We start from the raw sequence: 19,763 nt of genomic DNA on the forward strand, positions 1-19,763 counted from the left end.
GGGTGGTAGTGGATGTGTCATGATTTTTCCAACCAGGGGCTGAGGCCTTAGCACCTGGGGCAGTAGTGGACCTACTGGTTCACACCCTTGGAAAAAGGTCCCTCAGCAGCAGGAGCTCTTCTTTCTTTCTTTCTCTCTTTTTTTTTAAGTATTTATTCATGAGAGACACAGAGAGAGGCAGAGACACAGGCAGAGGGAGAAAGAGGCTCCCTGCAAGGAGCCCAACGCAGGGCTCAATTCCGGGACCCCAGGATCATGCCCTGGGGCCAAAGGCAGGCACTAAACTGCTGAGCCATCCAGGGATCCCCAGAAGCTCTTGTTTCAATCTGGTTTTTTATTCGCTTGCTTTTCCACACTCACTCATGGTCAGGCCTTTCTCAGGGAGCCTTAAAGCCAAATTAGCATGGCCAGTTAAAGGCCATGTTGCCACCCTAGGAAAATGCATATCACGGAGGCCCCAAGGTGGCTGGGGGCAGAGCGGCATGACCCCAGAAGTGAGAAAAGGCAGGGCTAAAGCAGTACATGACCCACTCAGCCTGCATTCCTGTAGGAATTCTGGAGGCTGGCAGAGGGTTCTCTGCTGAACTCAGGACAGGCTACAGGGACAAGGGGTGGGGGAGGGTAACAGTGGGAAAACAGGAGGAAGTGACTGGCCACCTATGCACAGCAGTGAGGCCCTGCCGCCCAGGAGGCACTCCAGAAGGCCCTCACACACCCTGGCTCTGCAGGACCTCCAGGATGGTGCGGAGGATGGCTGCGGCTGCCACTGCCCCAGGGTCTGGCTGATCCAGCTTTGCAGAGCTGATGTAACTAGCTCTTCCGGCTCCAGCTTCCATGTTCTTGGTGGCCTGGGCTGCAGCTTCTGCACTCTGGGTGGAAGTGTGGGAGCAGGTTCAAGGACCTTTTACCCTCCTGTCCCAGCCCTATTAGCACCCTAAGTACTGTCATCAGGGTAGAGAGGTCACCTGTCGCCTACCTCTAGCAAGGCAAGAGACTACCATCTACTGAGGGCTTGCAATGTCTTAGATTCTGTCTTGGGGCTCCACATATCTCAAGCCTCAGAGCTACCCAGAGACAGGTACTCCTCTCCATGTTTGGAGGAGGAAACAGGACAGGAAGGATATTAACTTGCTCAAAGTCCTACAGATATGGGAGCCTGGCGGCTCTAAGTCTGTCTTCCTGGGTCGCTGGGTCCAGCCTCACTCACCTGGACTGCTTTGGTCAAAACTTGGAAAAGATTGGCCCCTGGGTTCTTCCAGGCTTGGAGCTCCTGCCCTGCTGCCCACAGGGAATCCAGCTGGATAAGGTGAGGGAGAGGGGACTGAGGATAGGCCCTGCCACTGACGGTGGCCTCCAGGGCTTCTATACTCAAGAAAGGGAGAGGGAAAGGCTGGGCTGAATACATACCATAGTCCTGTCCCCTGGAGCAGCCTTCCCATACCTGGCAGGGAAGGAGGATGAATAAGACTCCCTGCAGGGACTCACTTTGGGGGTAGGGACAGGGCCTGGCTGGGAGCAGGTGACACCATTCACTGCTCCCAGCCCACCCTTGGTCTAAGGCATGGGGTTCTGGCTCACTTCTGCATGGCCTCCAGGCCAGCATCCATGGCAGCAGACCAGGCTGGCAGGTCTGTCTTGGCCTTGAGTGGCTGGGCCGCTGCAGTCAGGAACAGGCCGTAAAGCTGGGGAGGACCAGAACACTGAGCATGTGGGTCTGGCCTGGGCCTCAGGCAGCCTGGCAGCCCACTGTGTCAGCCCTTTGGTCCCAGTGCCTCTTTGTACTCACCGCCCCAGATGAGCCTCCCATCTTCTCCAGGAGCAGGAGGGACAATCTGGAGAGTAATTGGGCAGGGCTGGCAGGGGGTGGACCCTCCTTCAGCCACCCCTGGATTGCTGCAGGCAGAGAAAAATGAATTCAGAGACGCCTCCCTTCCATCTGCTTGTGCCCTGACCTCACTGGCAGAGACTGAGGGAATCAACCCAGGAGATTCTCAAAGCTCCCTTTCCACATCCTGTGTGCGGTCTGGGCAGGGTTGGGAAATGGGGAATGACAGGGACCTTGGCAGTCACCTAGGAGGTGAGGCCTCCCCCATACACCCTCATCCTGAGATGTTCTGTGCCTCGTTTCCCTGCTTCATTTCTTCTCCTCAGCCCTTTGTACCGCCATCCTCTATCTTAGTTACTGATATTTCCTGTAGCCTGTTTGCCTCCCCCACCTGACCATAAGCCACAAGCCTCGGGGGCAGGGAGTTTTATCTGCTTTGCTCACTGTTTTATTCAGAGCATAGAGAGCTGTGCCAGGCCTGGGGTAGGCCTAATTCTTGATAGAACTATGCTGGATAATTAAGAGCTTTTCATTAGTCTCAGCTGAGAAAAATAAGGACAATTATATTGAGTTTCCCTTGAACCTAAAGTTATTCACTATAAAACTACATTTTGGGATGCCTGGCTGGCTCAGTCAGTAGAACATGCGACTCTTGATCTTGGGGCATATACATACACATATACCTACATAAATACGTAATTTTAAAAATATTACATTTGGGGCCCCTGGGCGGTACAGCTGGTGGTGCAAACCAACTCTTGGTTTCAGCTCAAGTCATGATCTCAGGGTCATGGGATGGGGAGCCCAGTGTTGGGCTCCACACTCCGCACAGAGTCAGCTTGAGTTTCTCTCTCCCCACAAAATAAATCTTAAAAAGATTACATTTTATTTTGCAATGACCACCCTGCTACATTTGTAGCATTAGGAGAGTCTTTTCTAATAAAAAAAAGTGAAAGGGGTGCCAGTTTCTATGAATGATCTCTTGGCAAAATAAATGTTGGCCATTCCATGTGAACACTCCCCATGCTTTTGAAATTGTTCTGGTTCATGAAATGCCAAAATCTCAGAACCCATATTCTACACCAACCCCTGTCTCCACCCCAGAGGGACCCTAGCACCAACCTCTGGCAGCACGGCTGTGGGTGGTACCACAGTCCCCGTCACCAGCAGCACGGTCCAGGGCATTCAGATGCTCCTCCAGGCCCAGGAGGGTGGTGCACACCCGCTCCATCACAAGCACCACCCGCTTCAAGGCCAAACCTGCAGATGGAGGACAGTGTGACAGAGGCCCACTTGGCCCTTTCACAGCCCACCTTGACCAGTGTGGGAATGTGTGGGTACAAGAGCCCCTGCATATCCTGCACCCTTGGGGCATGGGCCAAAGCCCCAGGGCCACCCTCCACAACAGCAAGGTACCTTCTGCAACACCCTTGTTACCTTCTGCAACCGTGGAATTAGGGGCCTCCAGAGGCTCAGCAGGGGCTGCTCGGGTCCGCTTCTGCCCAGTCACAGAGACTTTGGCCACATTAGGCCAGGCTGATGCCGTGGTTTCAGCATCTAGGGACAGCAGGATGACTCAGAGACACAGGTCAGCCAGTCAGGGATCAAAAGGGGCCTGGACTCCCGACCTGGTGTCTGGCTCCCTCCATATCAATAAGCAAGTACCAAGTGCCTACTATTTATAAGGGAAGTGTCGTGGAGGGTCCCTAGGGAGGATCCTAATACCAACTCAAGTGAGAGCTGAAGGCTGGAGAAACCACAAAGAGTGTCTCTGTAGAGGTCACGGTCAGCCCTGATGAGGTATCTCCAAGTCCCCTAAGGCTCCTTCTGGCTAAAAGGAGGCCTGGCTTGGATGACCCCAACTTCCAGGTCTCACCAATCAGTTTCAGGAGAGGCTCATCCACCAGCAGAAGGGTGAGAGAAATGCCAGGCATCTCCAGGGCTGACATGAAGGTGCCCACCAGGGCACGGGCGATCTTCACCCCACGGCTCTCTGAAATACCAGAGCATGGGAATCCATGAGGGTAGGAGGGGAGGATGGGCGATCATCCTCAGAGCATCAGAGAAGGAAACAGAGGAAAACAAGGACTTTGGAAACTAGGACCCAAAGTTAGTGAGATGGCCAGATTCCCTCAGGTCGTCCCTCAAGGATGCCCCGAACAACCACATTCCCTGGAGGTGCCCCTCTATAGGGCACACAGATGATCACAAGTCTCCTTTATTGAGTTCTAACTGGGTGCCAGGCCCTGCTGCTAAGTGGGATATGTCTGTGTAATCTCACATAATCCTCACAGCAACCCTAAAAGGCAGGAACTACTGTTGTCCCCTCTTCACAGATGAGGAGAGAGGCTCAAGGCACCCAGCAATCAGCTGGCACCATGATGGTCTGGCTTGGGCTAGTCTGCCCACACAGTCCTTGCTCTGGGCCATCACAAGACCCCATCGTGGCTACTTCTGTCCAGCTTCACAGGGCTGCAGGGAAAGGCATGCCAGGGGTTGGGGAAGTCCCCTTCCAGGGTGTGGGGCTCACCCAGAGTGCGGACAGCAGCATCAGCTATGATGCCCACTTCCAGGAACGACAAGCCACCGAGGTTGTTGACCATCAGCACCACTGAGGAACCTGTGTGCAGGCACGACACCCATGTGAGACTCGCTAGGTGCCCTGCCCAGAGTAGGAGGAAAGGCTGGGAGACAGCGGAACAACCCCTCACCAGACTGCACAGGCACATGGGACACGTTGGAGGAGGCTGTCATGTGGTCCAGCATGAGCGTCACAATCTCATTGGCACTTGCCATCTGGCAGAGCGAGAGCCAGGAGTGAGGTGCTTTAAGGCCTTGGGTCTTAGACCAGCCCAGGCCAGGGAGTCCACTTACCTTTATGCGGCACACACCAGCTTCCCCGTGGATCCCTGTGGATAGACTCAGTCACCACCGGCCCATATGAGGGATTCAATCATCATGTTTTTCTCAAGGATTTACAAAGTGCTCAGCACTAGGCTAGGCGCCGTGGATGTGAGGAGTGTGGGGAGCAATGGGCAGAATAATGAAAAAGATACAGTCTCCACTCCCTGGGAGCTTATAGCTGGGTGGTGGACACAGCCAGAGCCTTAACTACTTACCTTTTAACTAGTTAAGTTTAACTACTTAAGATTGCTTTAACTAGAAGCAATCACAGTGAGGCCCCATGGCCTCTGCTCATCACTCTGGAAGCACAATGGGGAGGAAGAGGGGAGATGGGTGGCCTCTGAACCACTTTTGAGAGGAGGCCTGCATTTTGGCTGGGGCATGAGGGCCCAGAAATGGTGTGAGCAAAGGCAAGGAGGTAGGTGGGGCACAGAGCCCCTGTGGCCAGAGCCCTGGGTATGAACAGCAAAGCAGGTAAAGAGACCACGCAGGCTGCGCCAGAAGGGCCTCCAAGTGCCCACTTAAAAATACAATGAGGCACCTGGCTGGCTTGGTCAGAAAAGCATATGACTCTTGATCTCAGGGTTGTAAGTTTGAGTCCCACATTGGGTATACAGATTACTTAAATAAACTGGAAAAAAAAAAGCTTAAAAAAATACTAAGAGCGCTATGGCACCAGGTCCAGGTGAACAAAGAAGACAGCTCCCAGGGTAGAAGATACAGGGAAAATCAGAGCACAGGCAGGGCCAGGCCAAGGGTGGCCCCAAACTTACCCAGGCCTAGCTCTACTTCATCCTGTGAGAGCTCAAAGGTGGGTCTGGAGCCAGGGACACTGCAGGAGGACAAGCTCACTCCCAGGGTCCCTGTGGGAAGTGAGGCATGGAAAGGGTGACTACTCTGTTCTTGGTGTCAGGCGTCAGGCTGGGCAGCAGCCATTCCTTGGGGGCCCTGCCCACCACAGCCCTCTTCACTGATCAAGGCTGCCACACTCTTCACCTCACTGGTGAGGGAGAAACACAGCTTGGGGACCCAAGGCTACGGGACCCCAGGAATGGCCCCAGGGAGACTCCCTCAGCCCCCAGGGAATCACCCAGAAAGTCCTTCTATGCACCTGCAGGGAACCTGTACCTAGTCTGTCCCAAGGTCAGCCTTGACCTTCCACCTTCCCCTTCCAAATCCCTGGGCTGGCACTCACCCATGGCCTTGGCAACCACGTTCACCCGATTTGTGATTTCCTCCAGCCCCACACCTGCCTCAGCCAGGGCACCAGCCACCTGTCCCCACACAGATCAGAGGAAGGAGTCAGTGTGCTGTTTGTGGAGAGAAGGGGCCGGGGCTGTTTCCAGCTGGGCAGAAGGCATACCAGTTCTGTCCCATCAGCCTGGCCCACCCTATTTTGGGCAGAACAATGCAGCCTCTGCATTCACAGGGCACCTGCCTGGAATTTTCTAGAACCCCAATCTGTTGGAACCAGAAGGGACTTTGCAAATGTAGAAAGGGGCCCAAAGAAGGGAGGTGACTGGTCCAGTGTCACACAGCTATTTGGCAGCCAGTTTCCTGATGACCAGCCTAGAGTTTTCTCCATGGCACATGCATGGCAGCAGCTTCTCCCAACCTGCACACCCACCCACTTTTTACCAAGCATTTAGTGTGTGCCAAAAAAAAAAAAAAAAGGTGACTGTGACAGTCCCAATCTTGGAGAAACTTGAATCTAGGGTGAGGTTGGGGAAACAGACACAAACCCAACACTAACTGGGAGGGGGTACATCACAACAGGATGGGAGCACTGAGAAGGGAAGCCTCCCCGCATGACAGACATCAGAGCTGGCCCTTCATGGAACTGTGGAAGTTAGCCAGGCCAAAGCGGGGTTGGACAGGGAAAGGATTTTCATAGTCTTAGGCTAGGTATCAGCAAAGTCCCAGAGCTGCAGCCAGGTGTGGAGTGAATTGGTATTACTGGGGCCTATGAGGGCTGACAAGAAAGGATTTAGAAATCAGGGAGGGGGATCCCTGGCTGGCTCAGCGGTTTGGCGCCCACCTTCAGCCCAGGGCCCGATCCTGGAGTCCCGGGATTGAGTCCCGCGTCAGGCTCCCAGCATGGAGCCTGCTTTTCCCTCTGCCTGTGTCTCTGCCTCTCTCTCACTCTCATAAATAAATAAAAATAAAATCTTTGAAAAAAAAAAAAAGAAATCAGGGAGGAGGGACAAATGTGGTGGGCGCTGGCAGCCTTGGTGGCTCAGCGGTTTAGCGCCGCCTTCAGCCCAGGGTGTGATCCTGGAGACCTGGGATGGAGTCCCACATCAGGCTCCCTGCATGGAGCCTGCTTCTCCCTCTGCCTCTCTCTGCCTCTCTGTTTCTCTCTGTGTCTCTCATGAATAAATAAATAAAATATTTTATTTTTAATAAATAAAATAAAAAAAAAAAGAGTGTGGTAGGCGCCTGACCAAGAAGCCTAGGTTGACTCTTGGAACCCTAGAGGGATTTCAGCAGGCGGAGAACCCTGGTCAGATGCCCATTTTCAAAAGACACCTTTGGGGCAGTGTGAGGAACACACACGTTGGAGGAGCCTGGCAGGAAGCAGGTGGGGAGCCCAGGGAGGAGCAGCTGCAGCCAGCTGGGCATGAGCACATGGGCACTGAACGAAAGCTGGGACAGGAAGGGCAGGGCTCCGAGAGGCATGTGCATTCTAGGGGCAATTCGGAAGTCAGATCACTAGGACAGGGCAACTGGCTCGGTGTGGGGGAAGTAGAGGGAAGGGTCTGGAAAGAATGCTTCGGTTCTGAGCTTAGGTAGTTCAGGGGATGGTGGGCCTTCCTGGATCAGTGAGCACGGGGGAAGGAGTGGTCCTGGGGGGATGGGGTGGCTGGAAAGGTCCAGGTGCTGCCTGGAATGAGAAGGTTGGGGGTGAGGGGTGCTGGCCAGTCAGCGTCCCAGGTGGGAAATCTCACCTTGTGTATGAGCACTGTGCCGCAGAGTCCCCGCCTGCCTGCCTTCTTCAGGACGGTGAAAGCACTATCATCTCCAATGACCACCATCTCCACGGGGATGCCCTCAGCCTGGGCCTGCTCCCGGGCCAGGCCGAAGTTGAGCCGATCCCCAGTGTAGTTCTTCACAATGAGGAGGGTCCCCACTGCAGAAGCAGCCAGCAGGGCCCCATCAGTGCCTGCCCTCCCCACAGCAGCCCTCCCACACACTAGGCTTACCTGTGCCTGCCTGGGCCACTGCCCTGATGGCTGCCAGGATGCTGCCCACTGCTGGGGAGGTGAACACAGCCCCTGCGATGACTCCTGTCAGCATCCCCTTCCCTATGAAACCTAGAAATGGAGGAGATGCTGGCTGGGGACCTGTGCCTGCCATCTTCAGGGCTTCCCACGCTCCTGGGCTTCATGGTTTGGTGAGCCCCACTGTGTGCTTGGTGCTGAAAGAGCATCTGGGTCGCCCTCCATAGACCTTTCCTGAAGAGAAGTCTCCTTGGAGAGGCCTCCCCTGATCTCCCAACTGAGGCAGTCATCACCCCATCCCTAGCAACTCCCTGTTCCTTTTCCCTGTTCTCTTGTCTTTGCTACTTCACTACACATGCTTCGGGATGCTTTCTTTCACTTACATGTTTACCTGGTTACAGTCTCCCCAAAGGAGAATAGAAGCTCTGTGAGGGAGGGACCCCTATCTTTCTGGTTTGCTGTTAGACCCCCAGGGCCCCAAACAGTACCAGGTAACAACAGGTAAGGTTGCTTAGTGGATGGATGGATTTGTCAAGGGAGATAGGAAAGGTTACAGGGGACAAAGCCTGGTGTCCCCCCCCTGCCCCCACCCCCGGAAGTTCTTGAGAAGGCTCACACGCCTGGCACTGAACAGGAAGCAATCCACGACTGTCTGTGTTGCATGTGAAAATGTGGGGTGGGAATTCAGAAGAGGGATACCACCCTAGGTTGGAAATGTCAAGAAGGCTTCATGAGGGAGAGAAAGGGTCAGTGGGGGCCTGGAAAGCCAGGATTCACAGAACTGGCAGGGCCTCAGAGATGATTTGGCCCAACCTTGTGTTTTTAAAGACATACAGACTGAAACCCAGAGAAAGACCATGACTGGCCCCAGATCACAGCCTGAGGGACTGAGACAGTAGGAACCAGGACCACGGTGCCTGAGTGGCTCAGTGGTTGAGCATCTACATTTGGCTCAGGTCATGATCCCAGGGACCTGGGATCAAGTCTGCATCGGGCTCACCACAAGGAGCCTGCTTCTCCCTCTGCCTGTGTCTCTGCCTCTCTCTGTGTGTCTCTTATGAATAAATAAAATCTTAAAAAATAAACAAACAAAAAGGAATCAGGACCTGACCAGGGCTCTGTCCTAGCAGCAGTGAGGATCTTCTGGGAGCCCCCATCCACTCTGCCTAGCATCTGGCCCCCACCTCTGGCCCAGACTACTCACCAGCATGGGCAGGCTCATGGCCAGAGCCCCCACCTGACAGCAGTGCCACCCGGCCCTTGAGGCTGTCCAGGTCAGAACGGAGGGCCACACGGTGGCCCTGTAGAAGTTGCAGGTTGGGGTTGCAGGCCACCAGACCAGCAAGGGCATCATCAGCACAGTCTGCCACTGTGTTCACCAGCTTCTTGGAGTTCTACAAGAGAAGAGTCAGGAGGAAGTTCCAGGTATAGTGACAGGGACACTCCCATGCTGCCCAGCCACAATGCTATGGTTAAGACTCCTGAACTAGGGCAGCCCGAGTGGCTCAGTGGTTTAGCGCCGCCTTCAGCCCAGTACCATGTCCGGGCTCCCTGCATGGAGGCTGCTTCTCCCTTTGCCTGTGTCTCTGCCTCTCTCTGTCTCTCTCAAAAATAAATAAAAAATCTTAAAAAAAAAAAAAAGACTCCTCAGCCATAAAGACTCCAGGGACACACCAGTAATTTGAATTGGGCATGACTTTATTAGCTGGATGTTTCTGTGAGTTCTCTATATTTGGGACTACTTATGACAGCAAAACGTATGGCATGTTTTGGACCGTGGCTTAAATTTACCTGGAAAAAAGCCTCAATATAAAAAAAGAAAGGAACCAGAGTCTTGAGTCTAGAAAGAATTAATAAAATTAGGGCCCAACAGCCTTCTCCTGTCAGAGGAGAAGCTCCACCCTGAGGCACCTGTGCCAGAAGGTACACAAGAGACCCCACACTCATTTGCTATTCCAACTAGGGCCTCTGGTACTGGACAAACAACACTTCCTGAGCCTCTATGGGTTCCTAGTGTTAGGCACTGGGAGTGAAGACATAACAGAATGCTGGCCTTGCCCTCGATGGAAACACAAATATCATTTCCACATGCTATGGGAAGTGCTACACAAGAGGAATGCACTTGTACCACCTCCTCAGTAGATCCTGGGAGTCTCTGCAAAGGATAAGTAGGAGTTAGGAAAGCAAAGAATGTGAGAGCCATGGTGTGGGGTGGTAGGGAAAAAGGAGAGGATATTCTAAGCAGAGGGAGAGTACACACCATGGTGGTGAAATCCTACGGTAGCCGGGCCAGGAAGCCAGTTAGAATGACTTGAGCGACCAAAGACCACGAGGAAGAGGTGGGCAGGTCCTCAGAAGCAGAAGGTGGAACCTGGCCATGGCGAAACTCTGGTGGGAGGGTCTCGAGCAACTGGCCTGAAGGTAGAGCTGAGCTGACACAGGGTGACAGCAGTAGGCAGCCTTGGGGCCAGAGTGGCACAGGGTTTGGGTTTTGCGGTCACGAGCTCTTGGGTTCAAATCCCCTGTCTGCCTCTCACCAGCTGTGAGAACTCAGGGAAGCCACCTTGTTGTTCTGACCTTTGTCTTCTTTAGTGAATCGCTGACTTAATAAACTAGAGTATATACCTGTTATGGAAAAAGAACTGAATAAACGACGGTTACTCCCTTTCTCACACAGGCCCTGAAGAGCTGGTGTGAGCTGAACGAGGTTTGTAGAGCAGGCTGCAGCTTCTGCCTCTGTCCCAAAGAGAGACAGCAGCCCAACAGAGGCCCAGAGGGCAGGTTCCCAGCGCCGCCTGGTGGCCCTGGGCAGCACAGCTGAGCCTGTCAAGGGGCATTTCCCTGCAGGCACTTGGTTCCTTTGAGCAAATTCTGGCCTTTCCTGGGCTAAGGAAAGTGGGCTGAGCCCACTTACTCTGGGCTAAGGAGAGCAGCCCAGGTCAGCAGGAAGCAAGCAGAAAAAAAACCCGGTTATTCCTGGCTCTGTTTCCAGGTATTGACTAAAAGCCAGGTGCGGGGTCTAAGTGCTTTTTGAACATATTTCATTCAATAAATATTCCCAATAACCTATGGAGGAAAGATTGGCATGGAGAGGAAACCAAGGCATAGTTTAATGACTTTGCCAAAGGTCACACAGACAGCAAGTGTCCAGGTCGGCCTGGCTCCAAAGAGAGTTCCATTTTAGCCTTATCATGCTGCTTTCCCCAGGGGCTGAAGGGAGGCTGAGACTGGCAGAGGTCTTGGCCTAGTAAGGGCATAGGCTTGTAGCTCTGAGAGCCCTCCGGGGACTGGAATATGCAAAGAAATTGTGAGTTGGTCTTAACTTCAAGCCCAGCCTCCAGTGCCATCCCCTCCAAGAATGTGTCCCCCACCCCCACCATCCCTGACAGTCCTGCCTGGGATTTGCAACCACTTCTGAAACTGAGTCAGAGGAGGGCTCGGAGACCAGGACCAATTCTGGTTCTCAGTAGCCTGACAGGATGGAAAAGGAAAAGTTGATCAGGCACTGAGTGAGGACCCCAGGATTCTAGTCTGATCAATAGCTCACAGTCACATGGAGATTGGGCCTTAATCTGCCTCACATTGCAGATGGGGGTGGGGGTGCGGGTGGGGAAAGGCTCAGAGAAGACAGTCTCTTGTATGAAGGTCTCTGGTTGGTGACAGGCTGAAATTTGAACCCAAGGCTGTCCAAGGCCTGCTTTGGTTTGGATCTAGTTCTAGAGTGGGCCTGGAACAATGCCCAGGGGCATGCTGAGCCTCCCACAGTGTAGATCCTACCTCTGGGACTAGCCCACACTTGTCCCCGGCTCAGGAACAGGCATCAGATCCTTCATGGCTCCTTCTGCTGTTGATATAATGTCTATTGCAGAGTAAGTAATTATTAACATTGTAATCTAAGGTTCTAATCTAAATGTATTACCTAGACCAGGACCAGATGGCCCCTGCAGGGACTCAGGAGCTGCAGCCCTGGGCAGTGGAGGGAAGTAGGGATCTAGCCCTAAGAGGGAGGGTGACCTTCTCTCTTAACCTCTCTGAATCACAGGCGGCAGCAGCATCTCTTGGTCAGGGTGTAGGGAACTTCAGCATGCCTAGAGCTGGCACCTCCACTGCTCCAAGACCACAGTGTCCTTCTTCTGCCCTGGCCCTCATGGGCACTCACCATGGTGGGGAAGGCTCTAAAGCACGCTGAATCCACACCTTCGCAATGAACTGCCAGAGGATTCGAAATCCTGTGGATGCTCTCCGGGTCTACTCACAGTGAAGGTGGCAGCAGCACCTGAAGAGGGTGACAGTATGAGCTGCTGGAGGCACTGGCAGCCTACTGGCAGTCACGCTTCCAGGGCTCTAGTAATGAGGGAGCTGCCCCAGACTTTGATCCAAGTCCAAACTCTAGTACGTGCACTGGGGATGGGGAAGAGTGTGGGGCTGAGCAAGGTTCACACCTGCGCCTGGCTGCCAGAAGACAGACTGATTCATGTTGGGCATAGGGCTGCCTTTATGCCCGGGAGCAGCACCCTATCTCATCACAAGAGCCGTTACCCACAGAGTAACTTCATCTCTTACGTGGGTATTGTGGGCAGTGAATTAGTTTACGAAGACCTTCACACACTTGGTCTTGGCACCACACCAGGAAGGAGGCAACTGAAGCTGTGACTCTATTTTACTTCTGGGGACCAGACTCAGAGAGCTCTAGTGACGTGTCCAAGGTCGTACTGGTAAGAAGGAGGACCCAAAACCAAGCCTAGTCTTTCTACAAAGCCTGTGTTCTTTCTACCAGTAATGCAGGGCCTCCAAAGTCAAGCAGAGTCCTTGGTGTGGGAAACCACACAAATAAACTACAAAGACATCTTAGCTCCCTCCAGTTTCAGCCTGTGCAAAGGTATCTTGGGGTCATCCAGGAACTTCTGCTGTGTCTGCAACAGAAAGAGTTGGCACTAGATTCCCCACCTAGCTCTGCCTCGGACTGACCGGGCGATCTTAGGTAAACCAAGTCCCCTAAACCTCAGCTTCCTCATCTGTAAAAGGGAGGTTGCTTTCTTTTCTAGGCCTCGTGGTTTCCCCTACTCTCTGCAAAGCCTGTCTGACGTGGAGCGGCCTGGAGATTGCGGGGCTGACTGCTTTCCTGGAACATTAACCAGGAACATTCTAGTTTTGTGTTTGAGGCCGGAATCTGGTACAGCAGCAGGGACGCTAACATTGCTGGGCAAAGGGCCCGGTGGGCTCTTCTAAGTCAGAAAAATAGAACAGTCTTAAAGGGAGAGGCGAGCCTCCTAGAGTCCTTCGAGGTGGGCCAGGTCATCCATCATTCCAGGGTCGGGTGAGGTACCGGCTGAGCTTGGAGGAACAGGGTGCTAAGGAGGAGGAGGCCCGGACCTCGGTTCTAGCCAGGGAGGCGCACAGACTGCTGTCACCTCCGTCCCCTTCTAGACCTCTGCAGCACTTCCGGTTCCAAAGGAGGGCAGAGCCTCGGCGGCTCCCGGAGCAATGGAAGGCGGAGAGGACAGAATCTATGGATGAGCGAGGGCCGCGGACTGGGGCTGAGGGTGGCGGGTAGGCTCCGAGGGCGGAGAGGAAGCCCGCGCACCTCCCCCACCCGCTCGCGCCCGCACCGAACACCTCCGTAGCCGCCGCAGCTTCTCCACTACCCGCGACGGCGCGCTCTCATCCGGGCACTCCGGGCTCCGGCGGTAAGAGACGGGGCGGGGCCTCCGGGGGCGGGGCCTCGGGTGGGGGGCGGGGCCTCCGGGGCGGGGCCTCCGGGGCGGGGCCTCCTTCGGTTGGTCGCCTCGGGCTCCGCGAGTCCTCCAAGAGGCCAGGGGAGGCCGTCCCGTGATGCCCCGCGACGCGGCCGCTCTGGCCCGCGACGTGTCTCCGGGGCGGAGGCAGAGGCAGAGGCAGAGGCAGTGGAGTTCGTCGCGCGCGGGTGGGGGCCGCCGTCTCTCCGCCTGTGTCCCTTTCTCTGTCGCTGCGCTCGAGTGCCGCCCCAGACCTCGACATGTCGTACAACTACGTGGTAACGGCCCAGAAGCCCACCGCCGTGAACGGCTGCGTGACCGGTGAGGCTGCCGGGGCCGGAGACCTCGCGAGGGAGGGAGCCGGGGGGAACCGAGGCCTAGGGAGGCCCGCGGCCCCCGGGGCGGCCGGGCGGGGCCGAGTCCCTGGACCGGAAGGTGCTGGCGGCCGACCGAGCTCTCCCCGCACCCCCCGGCCCACGACTTTAAAGAAGCTGTCTTCCGCACGCGCCTTTTGGGGGGCAGAAGCTGCGTTTGAGGGCCCCCTTTCGTTCTGGGAGGTCACTTGGCCTTCGGGTACGGGGACGGGCCCACTAGGACAGAGAGCGAAGTGTGAGTTGATTGTGCGCCGGTGCTTGGGCCCCGAGGTTGGCCTCGTGTGGTCAGGGGAAGGGGCCGGGGTGATGGCGCCTTGGAGGGTCAGAGTTTTCGTGTAGGAGAGCCTGGGAGGTGCAGGAGGTGGAGGGATGTGAGGAATGCGCGCCTTCACCCAAAGGAGAGGAGTCCTCCTTGCCTGGGGCTGTTGTTTACTCGAGGGAGCTGCTGGAAAAGAGGGTTTGGATGGCCCAGCCCAGTGCTGGGTTTGCCTGTTGACTCTTTAGGGATTACAGAGGACACAGATATCCAGAACCCGGGAATAATCACCCTGATCACGGTCTTAGCAGAATACCAAGACTTCAGATTTGCATGTTTAGGTGAACTCTAATCATGATTCCAAAACGAAACTCTGCTTTTGGAGAGTGGGAAGCTCTGGAGTGTGGATGGGGTATTAGTTGCCGGTGGGGACGGCAAGAGGTGTGGACAAAACAGTGTTTTCATATAAAGCTCAGAATTTGCATTCGTTCTGCTGTTAAAGATTTTGTGAGGATTTAAGTAAGGACTGAGTGGAGATGAACACTTCCCAGCGTCTGCCGCTGCAGTAGGAGAAGTAAAATGTGAGGGCACAGAAGTAAAATCTGAAAGGTTTTCACAGTCTTTGTCAGCTGAAGGACATGCTGCCCTCAGGCCCAATCCAGTTTTCTTAGTCTGATTAGGGAAGTAGCTTTCTTCAATGTACGAAGTGAACTCTTCCGAGGTGCTGGGTTTGGCAAGAAGGAAGTGAATGGAGGGAGCTAGAGAAATATATGAAGTAAATGAGATTTCTGGAGGTTTTTAAGTAGAAGTGATAGGATTATTTAGATACTGTTCTGGCTTCCAAAGTTAGAGGATCTGTTCCTTTCAGGACACTTTACTTCAGCTGAAGACTTGAACCTGTTGATTGCCAAAAACACGAGGTTGGAGATCTATGTGGTCACTGCTGAGGGGCTTCGGCCCGTCAAAGAGGTGGGCATGTATGGGAAGATTGCAGTCATGGAGCTCTTCAGGCCCAAGGTAAGTGCTCTGGGTTGGGCCCAGCAATGAAGAACTGTTTTAGATGGTTTTATGTTGTTTTACAGTTTTGCTTGGGATGAGTGGAATGAGGTTTAGGAGAGAAAAGCTTCTCTTTTGATTGGTGGGTTTCAATTTGTATACTTGAACAAGCTTCCTAGAAGTAGAAGAGAGTCACTAAGAAAAAATTGATGGGGCAGCCCTGGTGGCTCAGCGGTTTAGCGCAGCCTTCAGCCCAGGGTGTGATCCTGGAGACCAGGGATCGAGTCCCATGTCAGGCTCCCTGCATGGAGCCTGCTTCTCCCTCTGCCTGAGTCTCTGACTCTTTCTCTGGGTTCTCTCATGAGTAAACAAATAAAATATTTTTTTAAAAAAGAAGGGGAAATCAAAGCAGTTTGAAATGTGGGTCACCATACTGATTGGGCGAGTAGGCTCTAGATTAAGGCAGCCCTAGCTTTATTCCTTATTAATTTTATTTATTTATTTAATTTTTTAAAAAAATATTTAATTTATTTATTCATGAGTGACAGGGAGAGAGACAGAGACATAGGCAGAGGGAGAAACAGGCTCCATACAAGGATCCTGATGTGGGATTCAACCCCGGGACTCCGGGATCATGCCCTGAGCCAAAGGCAGCTGCTCAACTGCTGAGCCACCCAGGTGCTCCTCCTTATTAATTTTAACTTTAGGTGTCACCTAACCTTTCAGAGCCTTATTTGCTTGTCTGCAAAATGAGGATAACAGTAGAAAATCTCTGGGTTATTGTGAGGATGAAATATTTTAATAACACAGGAGCTATTACATAGCAAGCATTTGTGTGGTTATCACAGTATTATCATTATTGTAATACAAATGTTTTCACCCGTATTGCTTCATTGTATTCTAACTGAATCTGACAAGTAAGCAGTGGATTCAAAATTTTAATTTTAACCCTTTGGACAAAATACTTACTCTTTTGGGGCTCTGTTAATAACTAAGTAAGGCTTTCTAGGTCCATTTTAGCTTCCCTTGGTTTTCATGTTTTATTTTTTCTCTCTTCAAATAGCTGGAGAAGATTAGAGGAGGCATTATATTCATCTTTCAGAATGAGATTAGCTTGAGATGGAAATAGACAAGACATTATTGTAGGTAGGGCAGAGATGCACAGTCATTAAAGTGCAGACTAGATGTTTACCAGGTTCAGTTCTGGCCTTTTGCACACACCCTAAGGGTGTGTGTTACCTACTCACTATGGACTTTTCTCTTAGGGAGAAAAGAAAGTTCTTAAAGAATTTAGCATGTTTAAAGAAAGACGTTTAGAGGCTGGGTAGGTATCCTTGTTTGAAAAAGAACTTCTTTTGATGATATTACATTGGTTTCCAGGGGGAGAGCAAGGACCTACTGTTTATCCTGACAGCTAAATACAATGCCTGCATCCTGGAATATAAGCAGAGTGGCGAGAGCATTGATATCATAACGCGAGCCCATGGCAATGTCCAGGTGAGGTGGCTGCTTCAAACTGATGAGAGTTTTTGGGGGTAGAGCTGTCATGTTTCAAAAAAAGAAACTTGAACTGCTAGGGGCAGCTCTCTCTGTGATCAGAGAAACAGAGATAACACTAAGGGTTTGAGCTTTTACAAAGAAAGGAAGAATCCAGGGGACAGGGTACTAATTCATTGAGACTCAGTGTTTTTGCAAAAAGATGTGCACTAACATGTGGGCTCCTTGGCATGTCAAGTGGATGCCACTAGTTTTATTCCCACCCTGAAAATCATCTTAGGGAAGAGATGCCTCGTATCTTCTATTACTCTGAATGTTGAGGTTCTTCCCTAACCCCAGTTTTACTTCTCAGGACCGTATTGGCCGCCCCTCAGAGACTGGCATTATTGGCATCATTGACCCTGAGTGCCGGATGATTGGCCTGCGACTCTATGATGGCCTTTTCAAGGTTATTCCGCTAGACCGGGACAATAAAGAGCTCAAGGCCTTTAACATCCGCCTCGAGGAGCTGCATGTCATCGATGTCAAGTTCCTATATGGTTGCCAAGCACCTACCATCTGCTTTGTCTACCAGGTACAGAGCCGGAGGAGAGAGAGGGAGAAGCTATGTGGTTTTGCATAGTGGGCGTTGATTTTCGCTAATTGGACTGTCTGGATTTGGTAGTAGGGTAGGCAGAGAGTTTAATGTATTCGTATAGAAATGTTTTAAGTGGTATAGTTAATATGGGTCCGATTTCGGTTGTGTCTCTAGTGCAGTAGTACTTAATGAGGCAGCAAGCTCTCTGGCGCTGGTAGCAGGTTTTAATCCCGAGATTACATTCTTGTGGATCTTGGAGATTTTATAGGGTGACCCAGTTTATACTTTGAGTCTCTTAACGGCATGCTAGGGGATTATTAAAACGTACTGTAGAGAAATGATCTAGAAATTGGCCTTATAGGGATCCCTGGGTGGCGCAGCGGTTTAGCGTCTGCCTTTGGCCCAGGGCGCGATCCTGGAGACCCAGGATCGAATCCCACGTCAGGCTCCCGGTGCATGGAGCCTGCTTCTCCCTCCTCCTGTGTCTCTGCCTCTCTCTCATCTCTCTCTGTGTGACTATCATAAATAAAAAAAATAAAAAATAAAAAAATAAAATAAAATCCTCTGAAGAGCTTAAAAAAAAAAAAAGAAAGAAAGAAATTGGCCTTAAAACAAAATAAAAACGTTTCAGTCATGCCTTACTTATGTCTTCTAAGGAGAGGTTTGCATTTTGTCCAGCATTCCCTTTCTGGTGACTTGTTGGCTGTTGACTTCTATTTTAGTCTGTGCCTAAAACTTTAGCAGAGCTGATCCTGGGCAGCTGTTCTCTGAGCCAGATTTGTTAAGTGGGGGCGGGGTGGCAGAGCATCAGACTAACTTACTTGTATCTTGGTAAAATCTTACCCTTTTAAACAAAGAGCCATACAGCGTGAGGTCATTTCACTTACATATGGTTGAATAAATGGTGGAAGGAAACCTAGTCCGAATCCAAGTGCTGTGTGTGTGGGTATGTTTGATAGTTGTGTTAAGTATTGAAAACACTGATGTATTTTTGTATGTTTTTTAGTGTCAACCATAAGTGTTAAGAGTTCAGAGGCTGGTTGAAATGAAGTTCATTTGAATGAGGTTGAAATTACTGCAGGGGATTTTTTTTTTTTTTAAAGATTTTATTTATTTATTCATGAGAGACACAGAAAGAGAGGCAGAAACACAGGCAGAGGGAGAAGCAGGCTCCATGCGGGGTGCCCGATGTGGGACTCGATCCCGGGACTCCAGGATCATGCCTTGGGCCAAAGGCAGGCGCTAAACTGCTGCGCCAGCCAGGGATCCCCAGCTCTGACTGTTAAAACACAGTAAGCAAGATCAAACAAAATCCCCTGCAGTGGGGATCCCTGGGTGGCGCAGCGGTTTAGCGCCTGCCTTTGGCCCAGGGCGCGATCCTGGAGACACGGGATCGAATACCACGTCGGGATCGAATCCCACGTCGGGCTCCCGGTGCATGGAGCCTGCTTCTCCCTCTGCCTTTGTCTCTGCCTCTCTCTCTCTCTGTGTGACTATCATAAATAATAAAATAAATAAATAAAAAAAATAGAGCTGAAATAAAAACTTAGAATTTGGGCAGCCCCAGTGGCGCAGTGGTTTAGTGCTACCTGCAGCCCAGGGCGTGACCCTGGAGACCTGGGATTGAGTCCCACATCAGGCTTCTGCATAGAGCCTGCTTCTCCCTCCTCCTGTGTCTCTGCCTCTCTCTCTCTCTCTCTCTCTCTCTCTCTATGTCTATCATAAATCAATCAATCAATCTTTTAAAAAAAACAACTTAGAATTTACCTTCTTCAGTTTTGTAAATACCAGGTTATTAAAATACTGATGTTGGCTCTTCAAGGCTGACCCTGTGTTCCTAGCCTCAGAGCTGCCATTTGTGACCGATCTTCATTCCTGTGTGGGTCTCTCTCTCTCTCTCTCTCTCTCTCTCTCTCTCTCTCTCTCTCTCTCTCTCTCAGGGGCCCAAATCAAACCCCCAGCTTGAACTTTTCCTGAAGTTCAGTCTTACCCTTGGTCATTGATGGGAAGATCTTTCATCAACTAAAAATGAGTATCTCCTGTTTTGTGAAAAAAGTCAAATATTGGTAAATATTTGAGGATTTACTGTGTGAAAGGCAGTCATTCTAAGTGTGTCAGGAGCTATAAACAGTGATTAAGATGTGGCCCCTGCCCTGAAACACATTGTTGAATTCTTTCCATAACTTCTTAGGCTTTCATCTGGCCTTTGTGCAGGCCATCTCTCTCTGTTCTTTCAGTCTCTCAGAAGTGACTTTGACAGCCTTAGCACTGATTTGAGTCATGATTCAGAAGGAGAGGGGGGAAGAGAAGATGGTGTTGACAAAGTTAGGACTGGATGTTTTAGTTAACTGTAGACGAGCAATATGTTCTGTTCCCTA

The 19,763-nt window shown here is 51.9% G+C and overlaps 2 protein-coding genes across 9 annotated transcripts in view; one reads left to right on the plus strand and one right to left on the minus strand.

The window, feature by feature from the left end:
- Positions 1-314: 314 nt before the first annotated feature.
- On the minus strand, positions 315-13,637 carry TKFC (triokinase and FMN cyclase). Of its 8 annotated transcripts, none has more exons than XM_055312753.1 (18): positions 13,567-13,637; positions 12,110-12,226; positions 9,155-9,344; positions 7,933-8,043; positions 7,678-7,859; positions 5,925-6,003; positions 5,503-5,592; positions 4,700-4,734; positions 4,537-4,621; positions 4,356-4,445; positions 3,702-3,818; positions 3,263-3,382; positions 2,948-3,085; positions 1,787-1,893; positions 1,579-1,682; positions 1,408-1,441; positions 1,208-1,297; positions 315-869 (listed from the first exon to the last, which is right to left on the minus strand). In XM_055312753.1, the coding sequence occupies exons 2-18, from the start codon at positions 12,110-12,112 to the stop codon at positions 708-710; spliced, it is 1,737 nt and encodes a 578-aa protein (XP_055168728.1). In that variant the 5' UTR covers positions 12,113-12,226; positions 13,567-13,637; the 3' UTR covers positions 315-707. The 8 variants fall into 8 exon arrangements, with proteins under 8 accessions (XP_055168728.1, XP_055168724.1, XP_055168730.1 ...); XM_055312749.1 differs by having other exon boundaries at positions 13,560-13,630; XM_055312755.1 differs by lacking the exon at positions 13,567-13,637 and adding an exon at positions 13,535-13,553.
- A 168-nt stretch (positions 13,638-13,805) lies between these two features.
- Positions 13,806-19,763, plus strand: part of DDB1 (damage specific DNA binding protein 1) — a 31,497-nt gene continuing 25,539 nt past the window's right edge. The window contains exons 1-4 of the mRNA XM_055312692.1: positions 13,806-14,006; positions 15,184-15,332; positions 16,692-16,808; positions 17,161-17,382. Coding sequence (XP_055168667.1) covers positions 13,946-14,006; positions 15,184-15,332; positions 16,692-16,808; positions 17,161-17,382 — 549 coding nt within the window. The 5' untranslated portion in view covers positions 13,806-13,945. The remainder of the gene's footprint in view (positions 14,007-15,183; positions 15,333-16,691; positions 16,809-17,160; positions 17,383-19,763) is intronic.

The sequence above is a fragment of the Nyctereutes procyonoides genome, unplaced genomic scaffold (assembly GCF_905146905.1).
Source record: "Nyctereutes procyonoides isolate TBG_1078 unplaced genomic scaffold, NYPRO_anot_genome, whole genome shotgun sequence".
Classification (NCBI taxonomy): Eukaryota; Metazoa; Chordata; class Mammalia; order Carnivora; family Canidae; genus Nyctereutes; species Nyctereutes procyonoides.

What these genes read in the sequence shown, in the direction of transcription:
- TKFC (XM_055312753.1), bottom strand. An exon ending in AGTGGCCCAGGCAGGCACAG is followed by an intron (nt 7,860 to 7,932) that starts GTAAGCCTAGTG and finishes CTGCTTCTGCAG; the next exon opens with TGGGGACCCTCCTCATTGTG. An exon ending in GCCTCTCCTGAAACTGATTG is followed by an intron (nt 3,383 to 3,701) that starts GTGAGACCTGGA and finishes TGCTGTCCCTAG; the next exon opens with ATGCTGAAACCACGGCATCA.